The 22,452-nt window shown below is 32.0% G+C and overlaps 1 protein-coding gene across 8 annotated transcripts; it reads left to right on the top strand.

The window, feature by feature from the left end:
- Nucleotides 1–13,718: 13,718 nt before the first annotated feature.
- On the top strand, nucleotides 13,719–22,183 carry LOC140831014 (ubiquitin-like domain-containing protein CIP73). 8 transcript variants are annotated; one of them, XM_073194685.1, is made up of 16 exons: nucleotides 13,719–13,876; nucleotides 15,008–15,152; nucleotides 16,484–16,601; nucleotides 17,988–18,068; nucleotides 18,929–19,047; nucleotides 19,129–19,200; nucleotides 19,340–19,459; nucleotides 19,631–19,700; nucleotides 19,795–19,952; nucleotides 20,100–20,264; nucleotides 20,405–20,476; nucleotides 20,558–20,690; nucleotides 20,795–21,187; nucleotides 21,368–21,660; nucleotides 21,785–21,871; nucleotides 21,954–22,183. In XM_073194685.1, exons 2-16 carry the CDS (start codon nucleotides 15,027–15,029, stop codon nucleotides 21,960–21,962), a joined length of 2,016 nt encoding a protein of 671 aa, XP_073050786.1. In that variant the 5' UTR covers nucleotides 13,719–13,876; nucleotides 15,008–15,026; the 3' UTR covers nucleotides 21,963–22,183. The 8 variants fall into 8 exon arrangements, with proteins under 8 accessions (XP_073050786.1, XP_073050789.1, XP_073050790.1 ...); XM_073194688.1 differs by having other exon boundaries at nucleotides 13,720–13,876; nucleotides 15,024–15,152; XM_073194686.1 differs by having other exon boundaries at nucleotides 13,722–13,909.
- Nucleotides 22,184–22,452: the final 269 nt, after the last annotated feature.

Raw genomic sequence — 22,452 nt, 5'->3', positions numbered from 1 at the left:
TTTTACATGCCATGTGATGTTGGATTTGTGATGCATCAATCACATACGTTACAATATCAAAAACGTTTAGCCGTTTATGGGTTCTTACTAAATTTTCAGATTTTATATATTATGTTAAAGTAAAATATAAAAGTTAATATATTGAGGGTGCTATAAATAATAAGAGAAAATATATAAATAGATCAAATTTATAAAACCTGTAATTTTCATTTAACTTAATCACCTTATTTATAAGAAAAATAGCAAAATAAAAATCTTTACGGATATTATTTTGATAAAAAAATTTAACTAAATAAGAATAATCATCTATTATAAAGAAATTATATATAACACTCACACTTAGATGATTATTTGCACAACTGCTGATTTGTTAAAATCTCAAATTGGCAAGATGGATGCTTGTGAAATTCATTGAGACTCAAGTTTTATCTCGTTAAAACGTTGACACTAAAACCCTGTGAGAAAAAAATCGAGCGAAGAAAAAGATTGCATCAACCTATATTTATTTTGGACGTCCTCTTAATAATAGATATACCTCGTTAAAACCATACTATTTTCGTAGTGAGACAAAATCCAAAGTCTTCTAGTTGATCCTTCCCAAGAGGAAGAAAGGCTAACGTAGGATTTGTGAATCACCGAACATCCATAAAAAATTTGTGTATATTTATTTATTTAATTTACTTATCATTTTCATTGCTTTTAAAGATGCATTGTTGAAGCATTTTATATGTTCTTCAAATACGAAAATATTGTATACCAAGTATTTGATAAAATACTTTAACCAAAATAGTTTTACCCATTCAACTTGCATATATCTTAAAAGTTTTACAAAAATGTTTAATCGGTTTCTACGGAAGATTATTTTGAGTGTCTTACGCTTGGTTTGAAAATCAAACTCGATTTAATTCATCGATGTTCAATATTTCAAAAATCGAACTATCGTAACTCAACAATGATCCCCTTGTTGGGGATCGATGTAGAGTTTAGAGGGGGGTGAGTAAACTCTTTTCCTTTGATGATAGCTTTTGCAAAGGGTGCTAGAATCCTGTTAGATATTGTAGTTGTTCATGTTCGAGTGTAAGTCCAGCAGATCACAAATGTAAGTGCAGAAACGATCCGATGGAGTATGGTGAAATACTAATAACAGCACGCAATAAAACAGTAATTGTTTCTGGAAGTTCGAAGATAAAATCTTCTACATCTCCTCTTCTTCTGTTTCCAGAAGGTATCACTAAAAGACTTTTGATTTTACAGTACAATACTTGTACACACGCACTTCAGCAGGGCTTATGTTTTGCCTAATGAAACTATTAGTAACTAAACACAAAATGATTCAGTATGACGAAGTTCTGGAAAAGACTCTTTTCCAGTTTACAAACTCTTCTCGAAATATAGTAAAGTGTTTTGCTTGAAGAGATGAAGAAGCAGCAGTACAAAATGATCTCCAAATATCAGATGTATAATATGAAGCGTGTACTGCTTTTCTGCAATTTTGAGCTTAGAAAATGGTGATTGATTCGCGGTTGCTAAAATTAACGTTGGATAGATAAAAATGATCAGCGATGTTCTCTAAGTGGTTTTGATACAAATATATAGATAACTTGAATCCAACGTCTATAATCAAAAAAGGCTCTTTTGATTCTTGAAAGAAACAGCTTTATTCCTTAAATGGATCCTGCAAAAAGGCTTTCAACACAAACAATCTTGTTACTTACTAAAATGGGTAAAGCGAATTAAATGACTTATTACAGCATTTAATAATGCAATAAATACTTGTACTCGATAAAGTAACGGTAAATTTTAAGACTAGTTCCGTTAGCATAGAAGACGTCAAGTTATCCTAATTCCAGACTAGGTTCTGCTTCTAGATATCTAAGTTCTGAAAACTTAGTTCTGCTTTTATATTTTCTACTGATTTGAACTAACAGCCTGCTGGTTTTGATTCGTATCGCCACAATTAATTTAGGTCTAATAATTTCCCCCTTTGTGGTGATGCCAAAACCTGGATGTTAGCAAAAATAGATAACGACAATATAAAACAACAAAATATATTAAGATACTTAAACAACAAAGGTTTTAGTTATCAGTGCCAATTTCTCTGAAAATAATTTAAACATTCTGATCATCAACATTTAGATCTCTTCTGGCAGAGGATTCTGTCAAGTCTCCAGTTCTTCTAACTTCTGGTTGACTTCCTTCTGGTTGTGTTTCTTCCCCCTTTTTGGCATTAGCGGCCATGACTTGAGCAATTAAGTAGTCCATACGCCCAGAGAGATTCATTATTCCATTGTTGAGCATCTCCAGATATGGTGTATGATGAGATACTTGTTCACTTAGAGTATTAAGTGATTGAGACTCAATCTTGGAATCCATTAACTCCATTGTAGTAGAAACTGAACAAATAACATCATCATTGTCGGTGAGTCGTTGGAGAATGTCAGTTTGTCCGAGCATGATAGCACCTTGTCTTCAGGAAACAGCCTTTCTAAAAACAGCTGTCTCAGCATGCATTTTGTTAACAAATTCCATCGTGCGAAATATCTCTTTAGAGATACGGTCTCAGAAAAACTGTGCGCCACTCACTTCTGCTGCATGTTCACGCGATATTTTCCTTACCATCTCCGATAGATTGTTGAGATTTCTTTGCAGATCTTCTATCTCAAATTCCATGTTAAAGATTTCTGGTTCCGGAGATGGAGTCCTGGTGAGCATACGCTGCCTGATTTCGGCAACATGGACTATGAGCAGCAGAGTCAGAGACAGATACAACCAATGCAGTAGAGACTGGAAACTGTGGTGGAGCAGTAGGAGGGATCGTGTCCAGCAGAACAGTAGAAGGACCAGGTTCAGCAGAGATTTCTTCTGGAGCAGTTGAGAAAGTATGTGCTGCAATAGCTTCCTCAGCAGCAGATGGAGCAGGAAAAGTGACTTTAAGAGCATTGATTTGTTCAGAAGAAACATTCTCGTCGTGGTGAACATTTTCAATTGTTTCCAGTTGTTGCTCCGAGGGGGTGAGTTCAGCTGACCTATGCAGGAGAGCTGTCATTTCTGCTTGATGTTCGCCAGAAAATTTCTCAAGATTTGGTAATGGATGATCATCTGAAACTTCCATGGGTTGGGATTCGTGTGAAGGTTCTGAGGAGAATACATCCTGATTTGATTATGGTGGAGCAGCAGTAGGAACAATGGACTGAATGACCTCATCCACCGAGGCCAGCCCTTGAACATAGATCAAAGACGATGATCGAGTAGGCAGCTCTGGTATTGCAGGAGTACTTGAGACCTTTGCATTTACGGGAGCTGTGGTCCTTTCCTCAACTGGCTGTATCTGTAAAAATTCAGGAACCATTCCTAACCTGTATGAAAGAGGCTTAGCAAAAGCCTGCTCTTGAGTGTGAATCTGTTCAATCAACAAATTCAATTTATCAGTGATAAAGCTTGATAATATCCTGATCATGAGAAGCAGTAGGACTCATTGGATCAAAATTATACTTTAGGGTTGACAACACAGAGTCCATTTCCTTCTGCTTTAATTGATCAAGGATGTAGTTTCTTCGATTCATTGCCTCAATGACATTTTTGGTTTTTGTAGTAGCAAAAACTTTCTTCTCATGCTTCATCATACGTCCCAATGCGTTTTCAGTACGTAAATAAGTGAGAGGATGAAAAACTCTCATGTTCAGGCATTCATCAAAAAATAACAAATTTCCCTTGGCAGATTTTTCAATTTCCTGAAGGTGGAGCTCAATGCCAGTTTGTACTGTGTTTTTGGTGTGTTGAAGTTGGGGTTCTTCAAATAAATTTCCTTTTCCTTTTCCAGTAGGAGAAGGCAGCACAGATCGAGTAGTGGAGGATGGTAGTTATGGGCTTCTTCTTGCTCAGAGTTGCTACTGGAATAGAATCTTTAGTAGGTGCAGCTGATTCTTCAGATACAATTTTCTCTAAATCAGTCAAGACAATTACTCTTTTTCTTTTGAACAGCTTGGCCTTCGGCTTGGGCATCCCCAATCTCCTTTTTCATTGAAACAAATTCAGCCACAGTTGGCTTAGGTCGTAGAGCAAGCACGTTATCAGCGCCTGCCATAGTTACAAAAGAATCATCATGTTCATTGGTGAACGGAAAACCAGCATCCTTCAACATCTGGCTAATTTGAACAGCAAAACCAGTACTTTTCCGTGAGATCATTTCTCTCATGATTTTGAATAGAAACCAACTCCAATCTACCTTAATATCAGAAATGATTGCTAGCATCACCTGAACTTTTTCCTTGGTTAAACGATCAAAAGTACCGGCTTTCACAAGAAGTGCCTTCGCCACAATATCAGCGAGTACTTGGTACTCCATTTTCAGAAGTTTCTTGAAACAAGAGGGAGAGAGTTTCTCTCCAGAAGCTGAGAAGGTAGAGAGGGCAATGGACATTTCTTCCTTCGTAAGTCCTGATAGATCAGAGGTGCCTGAGATTGGAAGAAAGAAAGTTGAACCAAGTAGTGTAGCATCAATAGAAATAGATGCGTCCCCCTGGGAATAAACAATATTCCCATCTTGAACAGTTGCTTTAGCGAAGAATTCCAAAAGTGCGGTTTTGCAGATAATAGCGGGTGCTTCCAGAAACTTTCGGAGTCCAGATTTCTCAACAGATTTGAACATCTGAACAAGTCCTTCATCCTTGATGGCAAGTACTGATGCAAAGTTGACTTGATAAGCATTGAGAATGTATGCTCTAGCCATTTCTTTGCCTGTAAAGGAAACAACTTCGAAGTAGATTATGTAATCAAGATTTTGAAAAAGAATCAGTAGTTAGAGAGTAAGATTTTGGAAACGTAAAAGATGCAAAGATAATATATGCTTTGATATGGTTTGAAATTTGGAGATAACATAGAAACACAAAGATATAGAAGTTTCATGTTATTAGTTTCGAAAAATTTGATCTTTTAACTTATCCAGATGAGTATATCGGTGTTGACATGAGGCCTTCTATTTGAGGTAGATATTTTACACTTTTGGCGATTTTTGAAATTTGTCGATTTTTGAAATAAATCCGATAAATTATTAAATCATACAGAAATGGAACATGTTTGATAATGTATAATTATTTCAAAACTATTATAAAAAAATTTTTTTTGCTATATTTTTGGAAAGTTTTCACAAAAAAATAGTTATAAAAGAAAATATTTATTAATACTAATATATTAACTTATCACATTGAGTATTTAAAAAAAATATATAAAATGAATGCGTAATCAAATGTAAAGTTTTCTAATTTTTTTTTTTAAATTCAAATTTGAATTTGATGCTATTTGAAAATATAGATTACACTTAGTGTTTATGTTTGTTATATCATTTTGTGTTGGTTATAGTTTTGAGTTTTGTGTTATTTTTATATATTTATTTATAACTATTATCTATCATATTAAATAAAATATAATTTATTTTATATAATAACAATTTTCTAACTTTTTAAAAGAACGTTGTTGCGATTTTGGTATATTGACTGTCATAAATTATTATTACTATTATTATAAATATTTTTTAATATGTTCTAAAAAATAATTAAAATTTTAATTAAATTTATTTATCTAATAAATGAAAAAATTGAATTTTTTACATATTTATTTATTTTTTAAAATTTTGATAAATAAAATAATATATTATTTTTTATTAGGAACAGTTTTAATCAACTAAAATAAATAAGTTAATTTATAGGGAAAAAACTTTTATTCTCATTTAAACATTATCTCAAATTATATAAATATTTTTGATATAATAATATTTAAAATTTAAATATATTAGATCAATAATTTTAATAAATTTGGTAAAACAATGCCACGTATCAGATTCCTCTTTGATTCCAAGCATCAGATGGTATCAGAGCCATGGAAATAGTCTTGTTAATAATTTAGCACTTTTTATTTAAATGAATATTTTCAGTTTAAAAGAAACTGTTCATAACAGTTTAAATGAAGAATATGATTTACCTGAAAATTTAAATTTATTGAATAAATGGACTATTCCTAAGATAGATTCTAAAATGATATATAAGTTAGGAACTTTTGAAAGAATTGGTTTTAAACAAGTAGTTAAAACTACAGAATCATCAGTACCTCTTCATAATGAAGAAATGGTAATTAGATTGTTAAACAATAAAGATATTATGCCTTATATGAAAAATTATAAATTTATTCATATAGGATTAATTCAAATTGCTTTTAGACCTTTAACTTTAGAAGGTTTACCAGAAAGCTTCATATCAGCTTTAAGAGATGGTAGAAATTTGAATTGGAAACAATCCCTTATGGGAATAATTCAATCTAGTCTGGCTCATGGTCCAGTATATTTTGATGTTTATCCAAATTTATCTTTATCTTTGTCTGATATTAATATATTAGATTCGTTAACATTAAATGTTAAAACCCATGGTTATAATTATACTCCTGGAACAGAAGTTATATGTATCTGTTATCGTATTTATTATAAATCATTATTTACACTGAATCCTATGTGTAAAAGAATAGATAAAAAATTAAATGAAACTATTCTTATAGAAACTAATTTTAATAGATCTAATATCACAACCCGTAGATCTATAAAATGGGAAGAAATAGAATTTCCAGAAAACTGGATAATTGAACAAGCTGTTCCTAGAAATCCTATAATAAATAAGGATTTACAACAAGTTATACAAACTAATGAAGGATCTGTTCAAATACAGTTTAATAATGAACAAAGAAGATTATTACCCTCTTCTGTTTATGCTAGATCAAGATCTAGTCATTCTTTTATTTCTCCTCTAGATTATATGGTAGATATACCACAAACTTCTAGAGCGTCTACTTCTCAAGTTAGAGAAGATTTAGAATCTACTAATACAGTAGATGATTTAATTATAAATCAAAATAATATTGTTTATAAAAGTAACTTTCAAAAAGTTAGAGAAACTTATACAGTTTCAGAAATGAATTTTAGTATTTAATGGATAATAAACCTAAAATTGATTTTACTAAAGGATCTTCTGCTAGAGCAAAGATCAATGCAGAATTTTATTTACCCAAATGAGAATCTTTCAGAGATTGGTATCTTAAAAGTTTTTCTGAAGAAGAGTTTGAATATATTGTTTCAACATTTTATAAATATTGTGAAAACCAGAATAAATTAATACATTTTGTTCCTTGGTTTTTTAAAACATTTATTATAGATTATATTTCTATTCTTGAAAGAAATTATAAACTTTCTTCAGGACAGATTCAAAAATCTGTTTATCCTCTTCAACAATCTTTTATAATAGAAAAGAATAATAAAATTTTAAATTTTACTGCTTTTTCAAAATTATTTGAAAATGATATGCTACAAATTACTGTTAAACATATTAATCAGATAATTGAAAAACAAAATTATACAAATTTATATCTTACGATTATAGGAGAAGAGATTAATTCTCTTAAAGAACGTATTGATAAAATTATTTTAGCTATCAATAAAATCAAACCAGATGTTCATATAGAAGAACCAGAAAATAATATTATTTCTGTTGCTACTTCATCTATACAATCCCCTCCTGATATTAAGGATTTTAAATTTAAATCTTCTGTTTTATATAGAAAAATTATTAGAAGAAAAATTTAGAAATCTTAATTTAAATACTCTTAATGAAGAGTTTGAGGAATTAGAAAAAATAAATAATTCTGATGAAGAAATTAATAAAATTAAATGGGCTGATAGACCTACTACATCTAAATATTATTATAATAAACCTACTTCCATGGATGTTCTTATTGAAGAAAACGAATATATTTTCGCTAATAGCTATAATGAGAAAAATATTTATGAATGAAATATTGATGGTTTTAGTGATAGACAAATTTATAATACTGCTCACAGAATGCTTATGTATAGTACTGTGTGTAAATCATCAGGTAATACTGATAAAAATATTGCTAAAATGATAACAGCAGGATTCACTGGCCAACTTAAAAGTTGGTGGGATAATTATTTACATTATTCTCAAAAAGATGAAATCTTTAATTCTATAAAAATGGAAAATAATATTCAATCAGAAAATGTAGTTTATACATTAATATTGACTATGATTGAACATTTTACTGGAAAATTCACTGATAATAGTGAACAAATTAGAACTTTATTAAGTAATCTAAAATGTAAAACACTTACTGATTTTAGATGGTATAAAGATACTTTCTTATCTCGAATTTATGAGATTCCAGACTGTAATAATAGTCTTTGGAAAGCTAAATTCATAGATGGCTTACCTTTCTTATTTGCTGAAAGAGTTAGAAAAGTATTAAGAAAAGAAGATATAAATATCTCTTATGATAATTACACATATGGTAATTTAATTAATACTTGTATTCAAGAGGGTTTAGCTCTCTGTAATGAATTAAAATTAAATAATCAAATTAAGAGACATAATTTACTAGAGAAAAAACAATTAGGTAAATTTTGTGATCAATTTGGTATGGACTTACCTAATAAAGGTAAGAAGAAAATTAAAGATAAGGATGAAAAAATTTATAAGAAAAGACATTTGTCTGATAGACAAAAAGAAAGAAAAAGAAAAAGAAAAGATATCCATGAATCATGGAGAGCTGAAAGAAAAGCTAATAAAGATAAGAATAAATTAATAATTTGTAGAAAATGTAAAAATTCAGGACATTATGCTAATCAATGTTGGGCTAAAAACAAAATTAATAATTTAGATATAGATGATAATCTAAAAAAGACATTATTTAAAATAATAATGGATTCTAATAATAATTCTGACAGTGAAACTGAGAATTCTTCAGAATTCTATAATTCAGAAGAAATTATTGATAATGAATCTGATATTTCAGATCTAGAAGAATGTAATAATTGTATACAAGGAAAATCTTGTATTAATCCTATAGAGGATAATAATAAAAATGATGAGTTTTATAAACTTATGTCTCAATTTCAAGATTTAAATATTAATGTTTTAACTAACAATAATATTTTAGAATTCCTTAAAATGATTAAGGATCCAATATTAAAATCTACTATTATAGATCAAATGGAAAATACTGCTTCAACCAGTAACAATGATAATAACATTCTTGTTAAACAAGAACAAGCTTATTCTATGAAAGAAGTAAAAAATCTTTTACAGAAAAAATATAGTCAACAAAATCCAGTTACTATACAGGATTTAGTTAAAGAAATTGATAATCTTAAAGAACAAGTAAAAATTTTACATAATAACAATAATAGTTTAAATTATCGTATTTCAGTTATTGAAAACAATAATAATTCAATTTCTAAAAGTTTTGAAAATATTCAAGATATTTCATTTCCTGATAATAATCAGAAACATTTATCTGTTTTGAGTATGATAATATCTCAAAAATGGTATACTAATATTACTTTATTAATTGATAATACTTATAAAAAGAATTTCATTGCTATGATAGATAGTGGTGCAGATTTAAATGTTATACAGGAAGGATTAATTCCTACAAAATATTTTCATAAAACTACTCATTCTCTTTCTCATGCAGGAAGAGAACCTTTAGAAATAAATTATAAATTACCTAAAGTTTATATTTGCAAAGATAAAAACTGTATTCAAACCAGTTTTTTATTAGCAAAAGATATTTCTAGCCAACTTATACTTGGTCTTCCTTTTATTTATCAAATATATCCCTTAACCTATGATGATGAAACATGTATTATAGGAACTTTTCAAGGTAATCCTATTTCCTTTAAGTTTATAACTAAACATGTTCATAGAATTTTAAATGAATTACAAGAACAGATTGAAAGAAAAATCTTTCAAATAAATTCTTTAAAAGAAGAAATAAAATTTCTTACAAATGATGAAAAATTACAGAATCCTAAATAACAGGAAAAAATAAAAATTATTTATAATAAATTTTCATTAGAAATATGTAATGATCTTCCAAATGTTTTTTGGAATAGAAAAAAACACATTATATCTCTTCCATATGAAGAGAATTTTGATGAAAGAAATATTCCACCAAGGCTCGTCCTTGTCAAATGAATTCTGAATATCTAGAATTATGTAAGAATGAAATTCATTCTTTGTTAGATAAAGGTTTAATAAAACCTTCTCAATCTCCTTGGTCTTGTACTGCTTTTTATGTTAATAAACATTCTGAGCAGGAAAGAGGAGTTCCTAGATTGGTTATAAATTATAAACCTCTTAATAAGGTTTTAAAATGGATTAGGCATCCTATTCCTAATAAAAAAGATTTATTAGACAGATTAGTTCATGCAATCATATTTTCAAAATTTGATTTAAAATCAGGATTTTGGCAGATTCAAATAAAAGAATCTGATAGATATAAAACTGCTTTTAATGTTCCTATAGGACATTATGAATGGACAGTAATGCCATTTGGCTTTAAAATAATAATGGATTCTAATAATAATTCTGACAGTGAAACTGAGAATTCTTCAGAATTCTATAATTCAGAAGAAATTATTGATAATGAATCTGATATTTTAGATTTAGAAGAATGTAATAATTGTATACAAGGAAAATCTTGTATTAATCCTATAGAGGATAATAATAAAAATGATGAGTTTTATAAACTTATGTCTCAATTATACCAAAGAAATTAAACAACATAGGATTTATCAAGGGCCCAAAGAATCATAAATTCATAAAAAATCACCCATAAACGCCTTAAACGCCATTTCTCGGCTAAGCAGGCTGAAGGGCTACAACATGAATTTATTTTTCCCTGGATAAACTCGAACCTTGTGTTCACCATTTCCTGGTTCATCTTCTTACCTTATGTTCTAACCAAAGACTCTTATACTACATTAGATTCCAGAAATTTAAATAAATCTTTTATTATATCAATCTGATTCCAAGTTACAAATAAATATAGATCATGTCATAGTAAGGGAAATAATTTAGCACGAATGCTTTAGCCTGTCATTCAGGCTAATCTCTAAAATATAAAATTAAAAACAGAAAATAAAAATAAAAACAGTAAACTTACAAAGTTGTAAGCAGAACTTCAAACTTTTATTGATTGACTTCAGAAGGGTTGTATACAAGAGAGAGTAGAGAGGGGAGCAAACTCGACCGTGTTTTCCTAAAAACACAGAAATAACCTATATATAGATAGAAGAGCCGGACATCAAACCCCGGATTCCATCTTGAAATAAAAATAGTACATGCTTTATTAAAGCAAAAGTAACTTTTGTTACAAAATTCAAAAAGTAAATAGTGATATGCCACCCACTTTTTGTCACGATATTCCATGATGTGTTATTCCACCAACTCTTGAATAGTGAGATTCCACTATCAACGACTCTAGTCATCTTTGATATTATCTTTTAGAGATTTCTTCAAATTTTCAAATATATCATCAATTTGAGATAATTGAAGAATATCCTCATCTGGATCATGTGCATCATGCATCTTCATTAGATGTATGAATTGATTATCACTTGATTCGGAAGTCATTGATTTATCTGATTTTGAATCTGAGCATCCAATATTCTGGAAAAGATCTTTTTTCATTTCCTCAATATAAACTTCAATCATTTTCTCTTTAGAATAAATCTCAGAGTATTTCTGAGTCAAAATCTTAAAAGGACTCATGGAGTCTTTCTCTTTTTCCTGTTGATTCTGGAATTCTTTCTGATATAAAGAAATCTTTTCCTCCATATTTAGAAGAGTTTCATGACCATGAAGTTTTCCAGTTGTTGGATCTTCTCTTAACATTTTATCCCAGAATTTAGTATAACTGACTCTTTTTAAACAAGGGATACCTTCCTCAGTATAATCACATTCTGGTTGCCATTTCCAGATCCATGGAATTCCAAATTCCATGAAGAATAGACATAAAGTCTTGCCATCAATCCAATGATCAGAAAAGGATTTCTTTATGCATGGAGCCACGTTTAACCATGTATTCATAGGTTTTATAAAAATCTCTGGCAAAATCTTTGCAGATGGACCAAATACTTTCCACCATATGTAAAACCAATTTGGAATAGGATGGTGAAAAATGTTTTCACAAATCTTCAGAAACCAAGTATGTTTCTTCTTTTCATTTTCATAAAATAAAGTTTTATTAAAACTTTCAACATAATCCCAAAAATTGAATTTAAAACTCATTTTTATGAGGTTCAGAATAGAATTCTTTTTCAACTAATGGAGATATACCCCATTCCTCAATAGATATAATCTTTTTAATAATGAATTTTGAGAAGTTATAACTTCCTTTTTGTTGAGTATTACTAAAAAAGTGAGTTATATCAACACTTTTTGTAGAAATGAGAAGATTTTCATAAAATCCTCTTTGCTTATAAGCACCATATACATATGATGTATTGGTTAAATATCTGTCCATGATAGTCCATGTAGCTTTTTCCCATTGGAGATCTTTTTCTTCTATAAGAAGAATTAATTCACGATGTTTAGTCTCTGTATAAAGAGCTGAATCATTATCATCTTCTTTGATGATATTAGCATATGATGCTGAAGACTGAGAATCTGTATTATTCTTCTGCTTTTGTTTCAAAAATTCTTGAAACTCATTATATAATTCAGTATCCTGCTCAGTATTACTGGCTGATGAACTAGATAAGTTCTGGGCTATTAGCCTCTGTTTACCATGTTGTGCTATAATATTAGGGGGTTTTCCCCTGCCACCTCGCCCTCTATAAGAGGACTCTCCTCTGCCTCGAGAGTACATATCTGTAAATGAAAACATTAAGATAAATATTCTCGAGTTAAGAAATCTGGTAAGTGATTATCTTCACCTTTTTTATAAATGATTTCAAAATCAAAAGGAGCTAAATGAGCCTCCCATCTTGCAAACATTTGTTTAGAAACATCATGTTTGAAATCTTTATTAAACATAAATTTTGCAGATTTACAATCAGTTTTTATAATAAACTTTTGATTGTATAAATCATCTTGAAATTTTAAAATGCATCTAACAATAGCTAAGATTTCTTTTGAAACTGTGGAGTAATTTTTCTGGGCATTATTCCATTTCCCAGAATAAAATCTTATAAGATATTCTTGTTTAGTTTGGGGATCTTTTTGTTTCAAAATTCCACCAAAACCTATATCCGAAACATCTGTTTCTACAATTTTATCCCATAAAGGATTTGCCAGCATAAGAAAAGGAAGATTCTTAACTTTATCTTTAATAATCTGAACAGCTTTAGTATGCTTATCTGTCCAAGGTAAATGATTTTTCTTAAGTCTATCATATAAGATAGCAGAATCTTTAGTAAGATTTTGAATATAAGGAGAAATATAATTTAAACTTCCTAAAATCTTTGCAACTGAGTTTTATCAGTTATTATATCATTCATTATTTGTTGAAATTCTGAAGGGGCATTTTTAAGGCCAAATGGCATTACTGTCCATTCATAATGTCCTATAGGAACATTAAAAGCAGTTTTATATCTATCAGATTCTTTTATTTGAATCTGCCAAAATCCTGATTTTAAATCAAATTTGGAAAATATGATTGGATGAACTAATCTGTCTAATAAATCTTTTTTATAGAAATAGGATGCCTAATCCATTTTAAAATTTATAACTAATTATATAAACGTGTAAAATACTAATAAAGAAATATTCGACAAAATTCTTGAAAAAATGGCGGCCAACGGGTTCTTGGCTTTCCATTAAGGTCACTTTGGGCTCACCCAGAACCAACCAAACAGGCCCTTATTATCTCTCTGTAATCAGAAAATAATAATTAAAAAAAAAAGATAATTTTACATACGAAATCAGAGTTCCTGACAGACCTTTTCAACTCGTCCTCTTCAGCTGCGCTCCTGCTCTGTTGGCTCGTGATTTTTTTAAATCAGCTATCAACAATATTGAAGATCGTGCTTTATTGGGTTTGTGAGTGTTTTACATCAACTCTTTTTTTAGTATTTTATTTTATCTTTTTGTGTAGATATCTGTGTTGTTTCGTGGACTGTTTTTCTTAGGTTATCGCTGTTTCTTGCTATTTTCCCGACGTTTTGTAGCTGACCAGGTACATGGGTTGTCAAAAAGATTGGATTTTGGCCTTTTGGGTTTCTATTTAGAGTAGTTTAATTTGGTGACCGGATTTTGTTAGAGAGAATTGTCATTCAAGCTCTTTATTATTCTTTGTTTACTGATGCGAGATTCGACGTATGGTTATTTATGAATAAAAATGGATGGAACTTCGAGTGTTTTTATGTCCGGAAAAAATAGAGCGTCGTGGTTATTTTTGGTATTTGGATACTGATGGACAATGGTGGGTATTTTCTATATAAACCCGCTTCATATTTCTCTTTAGTCTCAAGGGCACTCATTTTCAGAGATATGGTCATTCTGGTGTTAGGTTATGGTCATTTGAACCCTAGAGAAATAGAGCTGACGACAACCTAAAAAAAAGAAGAAAATCCTTGTGGAAATGATGTGGAAAATATAACTGCCATAGCAATTGTATTTATGTGGTATTTGAATTGTGTGGTGGAAGATGAATATTAAGTAGGATTCCAAACTCGTGACGATTGGATCAGTTTACAGTATGTCCAGGATGGACAGTTAAGCATCACTATTTTTGCATTAAAATTGACCGAATAGCGAAATGATTTTTTCTTGGTTGATTTGATATGATGTCGGATGCAGACCGGAATCCCTATCATTGCAAACATAGGGGATCAAGGAACACAGGTTTATCCCGCCAAATGTTTATCGAGTATTTCCTGCTTTTTAAGAAACATGTAAAATTTCTGTGTTGTGTAAAATATGCATGATAACCTTTTTCCTTATTTATCCCGCCAGATGTTTATAGAATATTTCCCACTTTCGTGAAACATGTAAAATTTCTGTATCACGTAAATATGCATGATTCCCTTTTCCTTCTTGCTACTTTTTTGGTTCTATTGTTGAGGACTTGGGGTCGGCTTGGGTAAAAATTTTAATAGTTTCAACTTTTCCATCTTTTGTGGTCAAATATCTTTTTTATCAAGACATCTTAACTTAGCTGATTTCAGGCTGTTAAATCTTCAGTAGATGGGAAGTAAGAGTGGTGAGCGCATAGACATATCCCATAATGATGTGGCTGGTTCTGAAACTACCGTTGAAATAAAGATCAAGACGTTGGATTCTCAAACTTTCACACTGCGAGTGGATAAATGTGTAATATATATTTCCCTTTCGCTCGGATCTTTTCAGTCAATTTTGTACGGTTGTGCCTTTGCACCTATGTCCGTTTTAGTTTATTCACGCATGTGTTTTATATGTGTGCTGCAATGTAAATTATCATAAAGCTGCTTTGAGTTGACCATGGATCAAATTTCTTCGTTTTCTTCTACTGAATTCTCATTTATCATTTGAATAGTTATCAACTTCATGGATTTCTGATGGCATTATCTTATATTATGCTGATGTGGATAATTTTCTCTAGAAATTCAATTAATTGATTTAGAGGAATGATTATGTAGTTTGTCTCGTGGGGGTGAGCGGCAAGCAATCTGTGAGTTATTGAAATAAAATTTAGAGTTTGTAGTGCATTTTAGGTCTAAGAAAACGGACCGGCGTGTCATGTTTTTTCCGAATTGGAGCGAGTCTTGCAACTTAGGCGGTTGGGACCTGGATGAAAATGGTTTTTACTGTTTCTGTGCAGATAAGGAATCTGTGGTGGGATGGGAAGGCACAAGTTATTTCAACTTATTTTGATATCTTTAGCTGTTTGCTGGATATGTTGTAACGAGGCTCATGCATAAATATGCATTAGTAGGGTCACGGGTGAGCAAACCAAACCAAGTTTATCGGTTATACTAAATAGCAAACCAAATCATTAATAATTATAAACCAAATCTAGTGTTTCGTTTGGTTCGGTTGAGTTTGGTTTGAATGATCGATTTCAAATTTTGATTTTTTTCCTAATGAAATATTTTTAAACATAATTTTAATTTTCTGCATGAGCTATTATAGATAAACAAATGTCAATAAGTGCATAGATTTTAAAATATTTAACAATATAATACATGCCCGTGACCTTATAAATTTAGCATAAAAAATATAAATCCTCAAAATGAATTACTATAGTTTCAAAAGAAACTCCATAATCGTTCATTATAACCTACGTCCTACTGATATCAACATCTTTCTCTCCAAAAATAGTATGGAAAAATATTAAATAGATATGAGAAAGAAGTAAAACCTATACGGCAAATCAAATTTCTATAATCATAAAGGTTATAATAAATTATGTTTTAAATAAAGTTTACTATATATTTTCTGTATTTACAAAGTCGGTTTGATTGATTTTAAACCAATCCCAACCGTGATTACTTAAAGACCGATCTAAACTGGTGGTTCGGATTGGTTCAGTTTCAGCTCACCCCTAAGTAGGGTCACCACAGTGATCTCATCATGCATGTTGTCACTGACTAGAAAATGAGAATTTGGTTTTACATAGTGATTTCAAATCATTCTTAGTTTCTTAATTTGTACACTGGTTGCAGGTTCCTGTTCCTGAACTTAAGGAACAGATAGCTTCTTTAACTGGTGTCCTGTCTGAGCAACAACGCCTTATATGCCGTGGAAAAGTTTTGAAGGATGATCAGCTTCTCTCTGCTTACCGTATCCTTTGAAGTTTTGATTTGTGAGTCTTTGAGTTTTGGGAAGGGCGCTTATTGTTTTTGACTGATTCTTTTTCTATTGTTTGTTTATTTGTCTTTCGATTTATTTGAATGTGGAAGTTTCTTCGAAGTTTTATTCAATATACCTGGCATAACTGACTTGCATGAACTTTCATTTGCAAGGTTAGCTTAATTATTGCAATGCTGAATTGCTGTTAATTAAGCAGGCTGTTTTCTGGTGGCTGATAGTGCCATCTTCCTTTAAATAAAATGCTTGATAAGTGAAATTGCACTCCATTGTATGAGGCAATGAAAAATCTACATGAATTATTCTCAGGTAAAGAAAGATGAGAAAAGTTTTTGTGTTGCTGTTACATTGTGAAATTGCTATGGCTTAGTTGAGTCTTTGACTCTTGCTGTAGTCTTTGGTTGGATCCATATTAACATATGAGAGAGGTGTGAACATTTGGGTAACAGTCGGGGTACATCATAATGATTTATTTCAAGGGAGTCAATGTGCAAGTCCTTTGAAAGAGTATGGATTCCTACTTAGGCTTTAAGGAAATAACTTCTGTAAACATCTGTTTTACGGATAGAATGTGAATTCTATTAAGCTTAATAATTGACCTTCATCTTTGAGTATCTGGTATCAGTGTCACTCTAAAATTGAGTTTTTTCAATAGATGAAATCTTGTTTTAGATAAATGTTTATTTGGAAACATTTGTTGTTTAAGTTGATATATTTCTATTGGATTTTTATTATTATATGTAGAACCACGCGAATCTTGACTGCAAGAGTTAATTTTGATACTTTAGAGAACATTGTATTCCCTCATATCATCATTTTATGGCATGACATATTGATTTAGTCCACATAGTACATGCTTGAAAGCAAGACTGAATTGTTTGCATAAAAATACTAGCAATATTAGTTTCTTATATATACTTTTGTCCTAAATTGCCTTGTTATTAAGATTTTATAATAATCTTAGTAATTCGACCTGGAGCAAGGGTCAACCTGGTTTCCAATTCAGGCAAAATTCGGTTCGTTCTGTTGGTCCGTGGTCCAATCAGTGGGTTGTAAATACAGATTTCTATTTCAAAATAAATTAGAAATTTTATTTATCTTTTCATATAGTAGTTCAAGAACAATGTTCTTGGTAGGAGGAAAATTGTTAATAAAAAGAATGATTGAGCTGTTGGAATGAAGAAATATCTCTACAAGTTTATAGTACTTGAATTACATATTTTGCATTTTTTCTATAAAGATGTGTTCATTATATTCATTTATACTAAACTATGAGTTCAGAGGTTGAGTTAGAATCTTAGAGGGTTTTTTCTTTATCATTTATCTTTTGCTTGAGTTCCTTAATGCATGAATCTTTAGATGTAGAAGATGGTCACACCCTGCACCTGGTAGTGAGACAACCAATTGCTCCATCTCTGGAGAGCTCATTTGATCATCCAGGTTTGGTATAGCATATATTTCATTCAATAGATTAATCATCACATAGGTAGTACAAGTTCCTCATTCTGAGAAAAAAAATGCTTCATGTATTGTGCTTGCTAGAATCCTTGTCCTTCTAGAATTATGGATTTTACAAGATCAGTTTAGTTAGTGTGAACACACAATGGCGCCTTTTGTTGGAAAGTGGGGACGCCACCTTCTAAAAAGATGATAAAGGTTTTTCACTATTCAATTTCCAATTATCATAATTCTTGGAACAAGATGTTAAAACCCTTGTCTCCCATAGGATTTAATTAGTGTTGGTTATCATGACTAGATTATGATTATTTGAATTGATTTGAGAATATTGTTATTAAGATAATCAGTTGGATTTGTTTGAAATTGCTTTTCAGTTTTTGAATTAGAGTAATTTTGTTCAAACATACTTGTGCGCATTACGAATTGATCTTGGGTTCACGGGGGCATGATCTAACAAAGCAGAAAGATAATATAACCTTGATTACTAAATATGGCTAAAATAATGAGACCTTTTTATTCCTTGATAAATCTGTAAGAACCATCTAGCTTTAAGCTTATTCTAATCAAATCAATAGTCATGTCGAATTAAGCTGCTTCATACACCAGAAACCAATGATCAAACAGCATCTACATTGAGCTCATTGTGAGTTCCAACCTGATAACTTGCTAAGTGTGTCTCAATATCAAGATGAATTTTGTGTGCCACATTGATGATCCAATATTTCATTACTGCTATAGGTCTTCTTACTTCCTTTCCTTACGTCCAGTTTTTCATTCTGTGTGCGCTATATCTGAAGGCTATTATCTAGTCACCTAACTATCAAGCCCCTCTCTCTTTTCAGCAACTGATCCAACGATAGGAATCGGGCTTAATCCTGGCAACCAAGCAGGTTCTGGTATGGTTGTTGGAACCTTCAACTTATCAGAGCAGGGAGATGGAGCATTTCCTGATCTCAATCGGGTAAATATATGAATATTCACTAGATTATAAGAACTATAATTCTCTAATAGACATATATGTTTCCGGTGGTCTGCTTTCTAGATCGTTTCAGCTGTTTTGAGTTCATTTGGAATCCCAAGGTCTGGAAATGGTGGCGAAGGAATTGATCTTAATGTAAGTGTGAATGCTTGACTATTAGCACTATTTTCTCCTATAAGAGAGAGCTATGCTAGTTTTGATTCAATGCCATCTCTAATTGAGAGTTTTTTTGAGATAACACTCGACTTATATTTTTCATGTTTCTCTTGGGCAGCTACTTCCTCCAGAGCGGTTTTCTGTTCTGCCCAGTCATGGTGGCCTTAGAAATTCTAGCAGAATGCAGTCCGACCAACTAGGTGCTGCATCTGTACCAGTGGAAGCTATGCAGCCACCGGTAGCTCTTGGATTTAATTCTTCTTCTTGTGCACAGTCTAAATATTGATACTTTAAACAAACAAAGAAATATTGGGTTATGTTTTCCATAAATGAATGTGTAATCCCTTCCTTTCGCTGTATTAATCTTTGAATAAAATGACAATATTTCTAGCTCATACTTTAATTGCAGATAATACCAGATTCATTGACTACTTTGTTACAGTACTTGAGTCATTTGCGGCAAGAATTTACTGCCAATGGTCTGGAACTATCCTTGATTAAAACTTGTAATTCTTCCATTTTGTTCCATCAACTTTTCTCGTCTCTGAGTGTTTTGAGTTTTTGACTTTTCAGCTGGTGGAAATACTGGTTTTTCTGAGTGTGATGAACAGGAATTAGACACTACTCTACATTCTAACGAGGCCAGAGGCCTCCTTACACCAGAATCCTTGGCAGAGGTGATGACATCTACCAGACAACTGCTTGTTGGCCAAGCCACTGAATGCTTATCGGTATGTCAAATCTGGTAACTGTGAATTTATAGATATAAATCAAAGAAGGGTTGTTTCTCTGTCTCCAGTGATCGTCAAATATGACAAACATAATACTCATCTTGTGGTTAGAGATTGGTGCTTCTATAACTCTGTCTTCAACTGCAGCAACTTGCTGGACAACTGCAGTGTCAAGCAGTTGTTACTGATTCATTAGAGCGGTCAAGAATTCAATCTAATGCTATAAGATCGGGAGCTCTTTTCCAAAATTTGGGGTCTTTATTGCTTGAGCTTGGCAGGGCCATAATGACTCTGAGGATGGGTCAAACACCGGTATGTTGATCTACTACCTGGTTTGATTGAACATTTACGTTTTGTAGTATTATAGTGCATATCCATTTTGGTAGCTTCATGAAAAGTTGTTAATTTAAGCATCGCCCTCCACTAACGATGATTATTCATCCCATCCTCAGGCTGATGCAATGGTCAATTCTGGGCCCTCTGTTTTTGTATCCTCAACTGGGCCCAATCCTATCATGGTTCAGGTGGTATTTGTTTGAACAAGTGTTCCTCCCATTCTTGTGTTAAAAGATTTGCTCACCCTATGCTTTATTTACCTACTACAGCCGCTGCCCTTCCAACCAGGAGTAAGTTTTGGTTCAATTCCGGTTGGTGCTGCTCAACAGGGCTCTGGATTAGCTGCAAGCTCTGGTGGTTCTGGATTTCTGCCTAGAAATATCGACATCAGAATACGAACAGGTGCTATAGAAAACCAGTCACGGAGTTTTTCTTGACAACCTCTGGAAATGCTTAATTTCAATCGCGTCACATATTTATATTTTTACATAAATTTTTTAAATCAGGTTCAGTATTTCCTCGAAGAGATACAACTGGGTCACAGCCTCATGGGCAAGGTGCTCCAGTGTCTTCTAATAGCGTAAATTCTGGTCCGCAAGAGCCTGCAGGATTTGATTCAAATTCAAGTAGCAGGGAGCCCCAAGTGCGGGCAATTCCTGTTAGAACTGTAGTGGCTGCAGTTCCTGCTGCTGTTGGGCGTGTTTCTGATTCATCTCGTGGTTCAATAGGAATACTGTATCCAGTCTTGGCAAGAGTGCAGCAAGTAACTGCAGGAAATCAAAATGGTGAAATAGTTTCCCAAGCATTGGATCAACATCATGGTCCTGTTGGCAACACCCAACAACCTTTATCTGTTTCTGCTCCACAACAGCGAAATGATGGAGTGACTGGGGGTAATGGTAAACTTGCAATTATTTTTATTTCACTGGTTATTGCTGTGAGGTTGTCTATTTATGGATTCTGTTAAATTATGTCAGTAGATCATTATAAACAAACTATGATTTTTCGCTAGGTACTTTTACCTGTGAATTAAATGATTTTTATATTGTTAGGTTATTTACTTTAGCACAACTTTTCAGGCATTAGTAATTCAGCTGCAGAAGTGATTACTGGTCAAGAATTCTCGGCTCAGATCCAGGGTGGACTTGAGCATCTGCTGAGGACCATGTTTCCCGGGGAGAATGTCAATCCCCTGAGTTCAGGTTTGATTCCAAATCCTAGTGAACTAAGGCAAGACGTTGGACCAGCACCAGCTCCAGCTCCAGCTCCAGCTCCAGCCGTGAGCGAAGAAGGGATACGTTTATCAAATATACTTCATCAGTTAATGCCCATGATTACCGAGAACGTTGGAACTTCTTCTGTTCAAACACAGGTGACAGATATCTACTCCAAGGGAATTGAATTTGAGATCCTTCTTGAGCCTAGACTCGAAAAGACTCTCCATGCTTTTCGTTTTCTTAACGAGATTGTGGTTTTACTTTATATGGCACTTGCAGGCTGATGCAAACCGGGATGAGCAGGCCTCTTCCAGCCATGAACGTGCCTGCCCCCCCGAATCACCGCAAAGATCTAAACGACAAAAGGTATGACTGACTCACACTGAGGCACTTGTTTTCTAACACTTTGTACCTCGTATGATGAATGTTCTCTAATGATATCATACAGAGGGAGTGACAACATAACTCGTTCAATCGAGTCCAGATCCGGCCGGTGGGTGCTTTGATGAAGAAAGATGATGGATGTTGTATGACTAGTTTTAGATATGCAGGTAACCCATTTGGCAGTTGGCTTATAGCCATTACTTGTTTATTATTCACATGGAAATATGGCGATGATTTTTCTTCTTTATTATTTTTTGTCCTTGAATTCTTTGTTTCTCGGCCTGGTATTTTTATTATAACTAGGAAAATGTATGTGCGACGCACGCGGAAAAAAGAGAATATTTATTGACATTTGAATAATATAATATTTAGAAATATTTATCTTTTCTAAATCTAAACACAAGAGATAAAACCATCATGATCATTTTCAGATATGTTTATTTATTTGTATGACATTTTCAATTTGTTTTCTTTCGTGTTTTTGATAGCATGACAACTTTATCAAATCAGAAAAAATATTTTATTTTTCCATTCAAATGCCAATCAAACAATAAAAAAAATTA

Source organism: Primulina eburnea, chromosome 4 (genome assembly GCF_022965805.1).
Source record: "Primulina eburnea isolate SZY01 chromosome 4, ASM2296580v1, whole genome shotgun sequence".
Lineage (NCBI taxonomy): Eukaryota > Viridiplantae > Streptophyta > Magnoliopsida > Lamiales > Gesneriaceae > Primulina > Primulina eburnea.
This window is presented reverse-complemented; position numbering and strand designations above follow the sequence as displayed.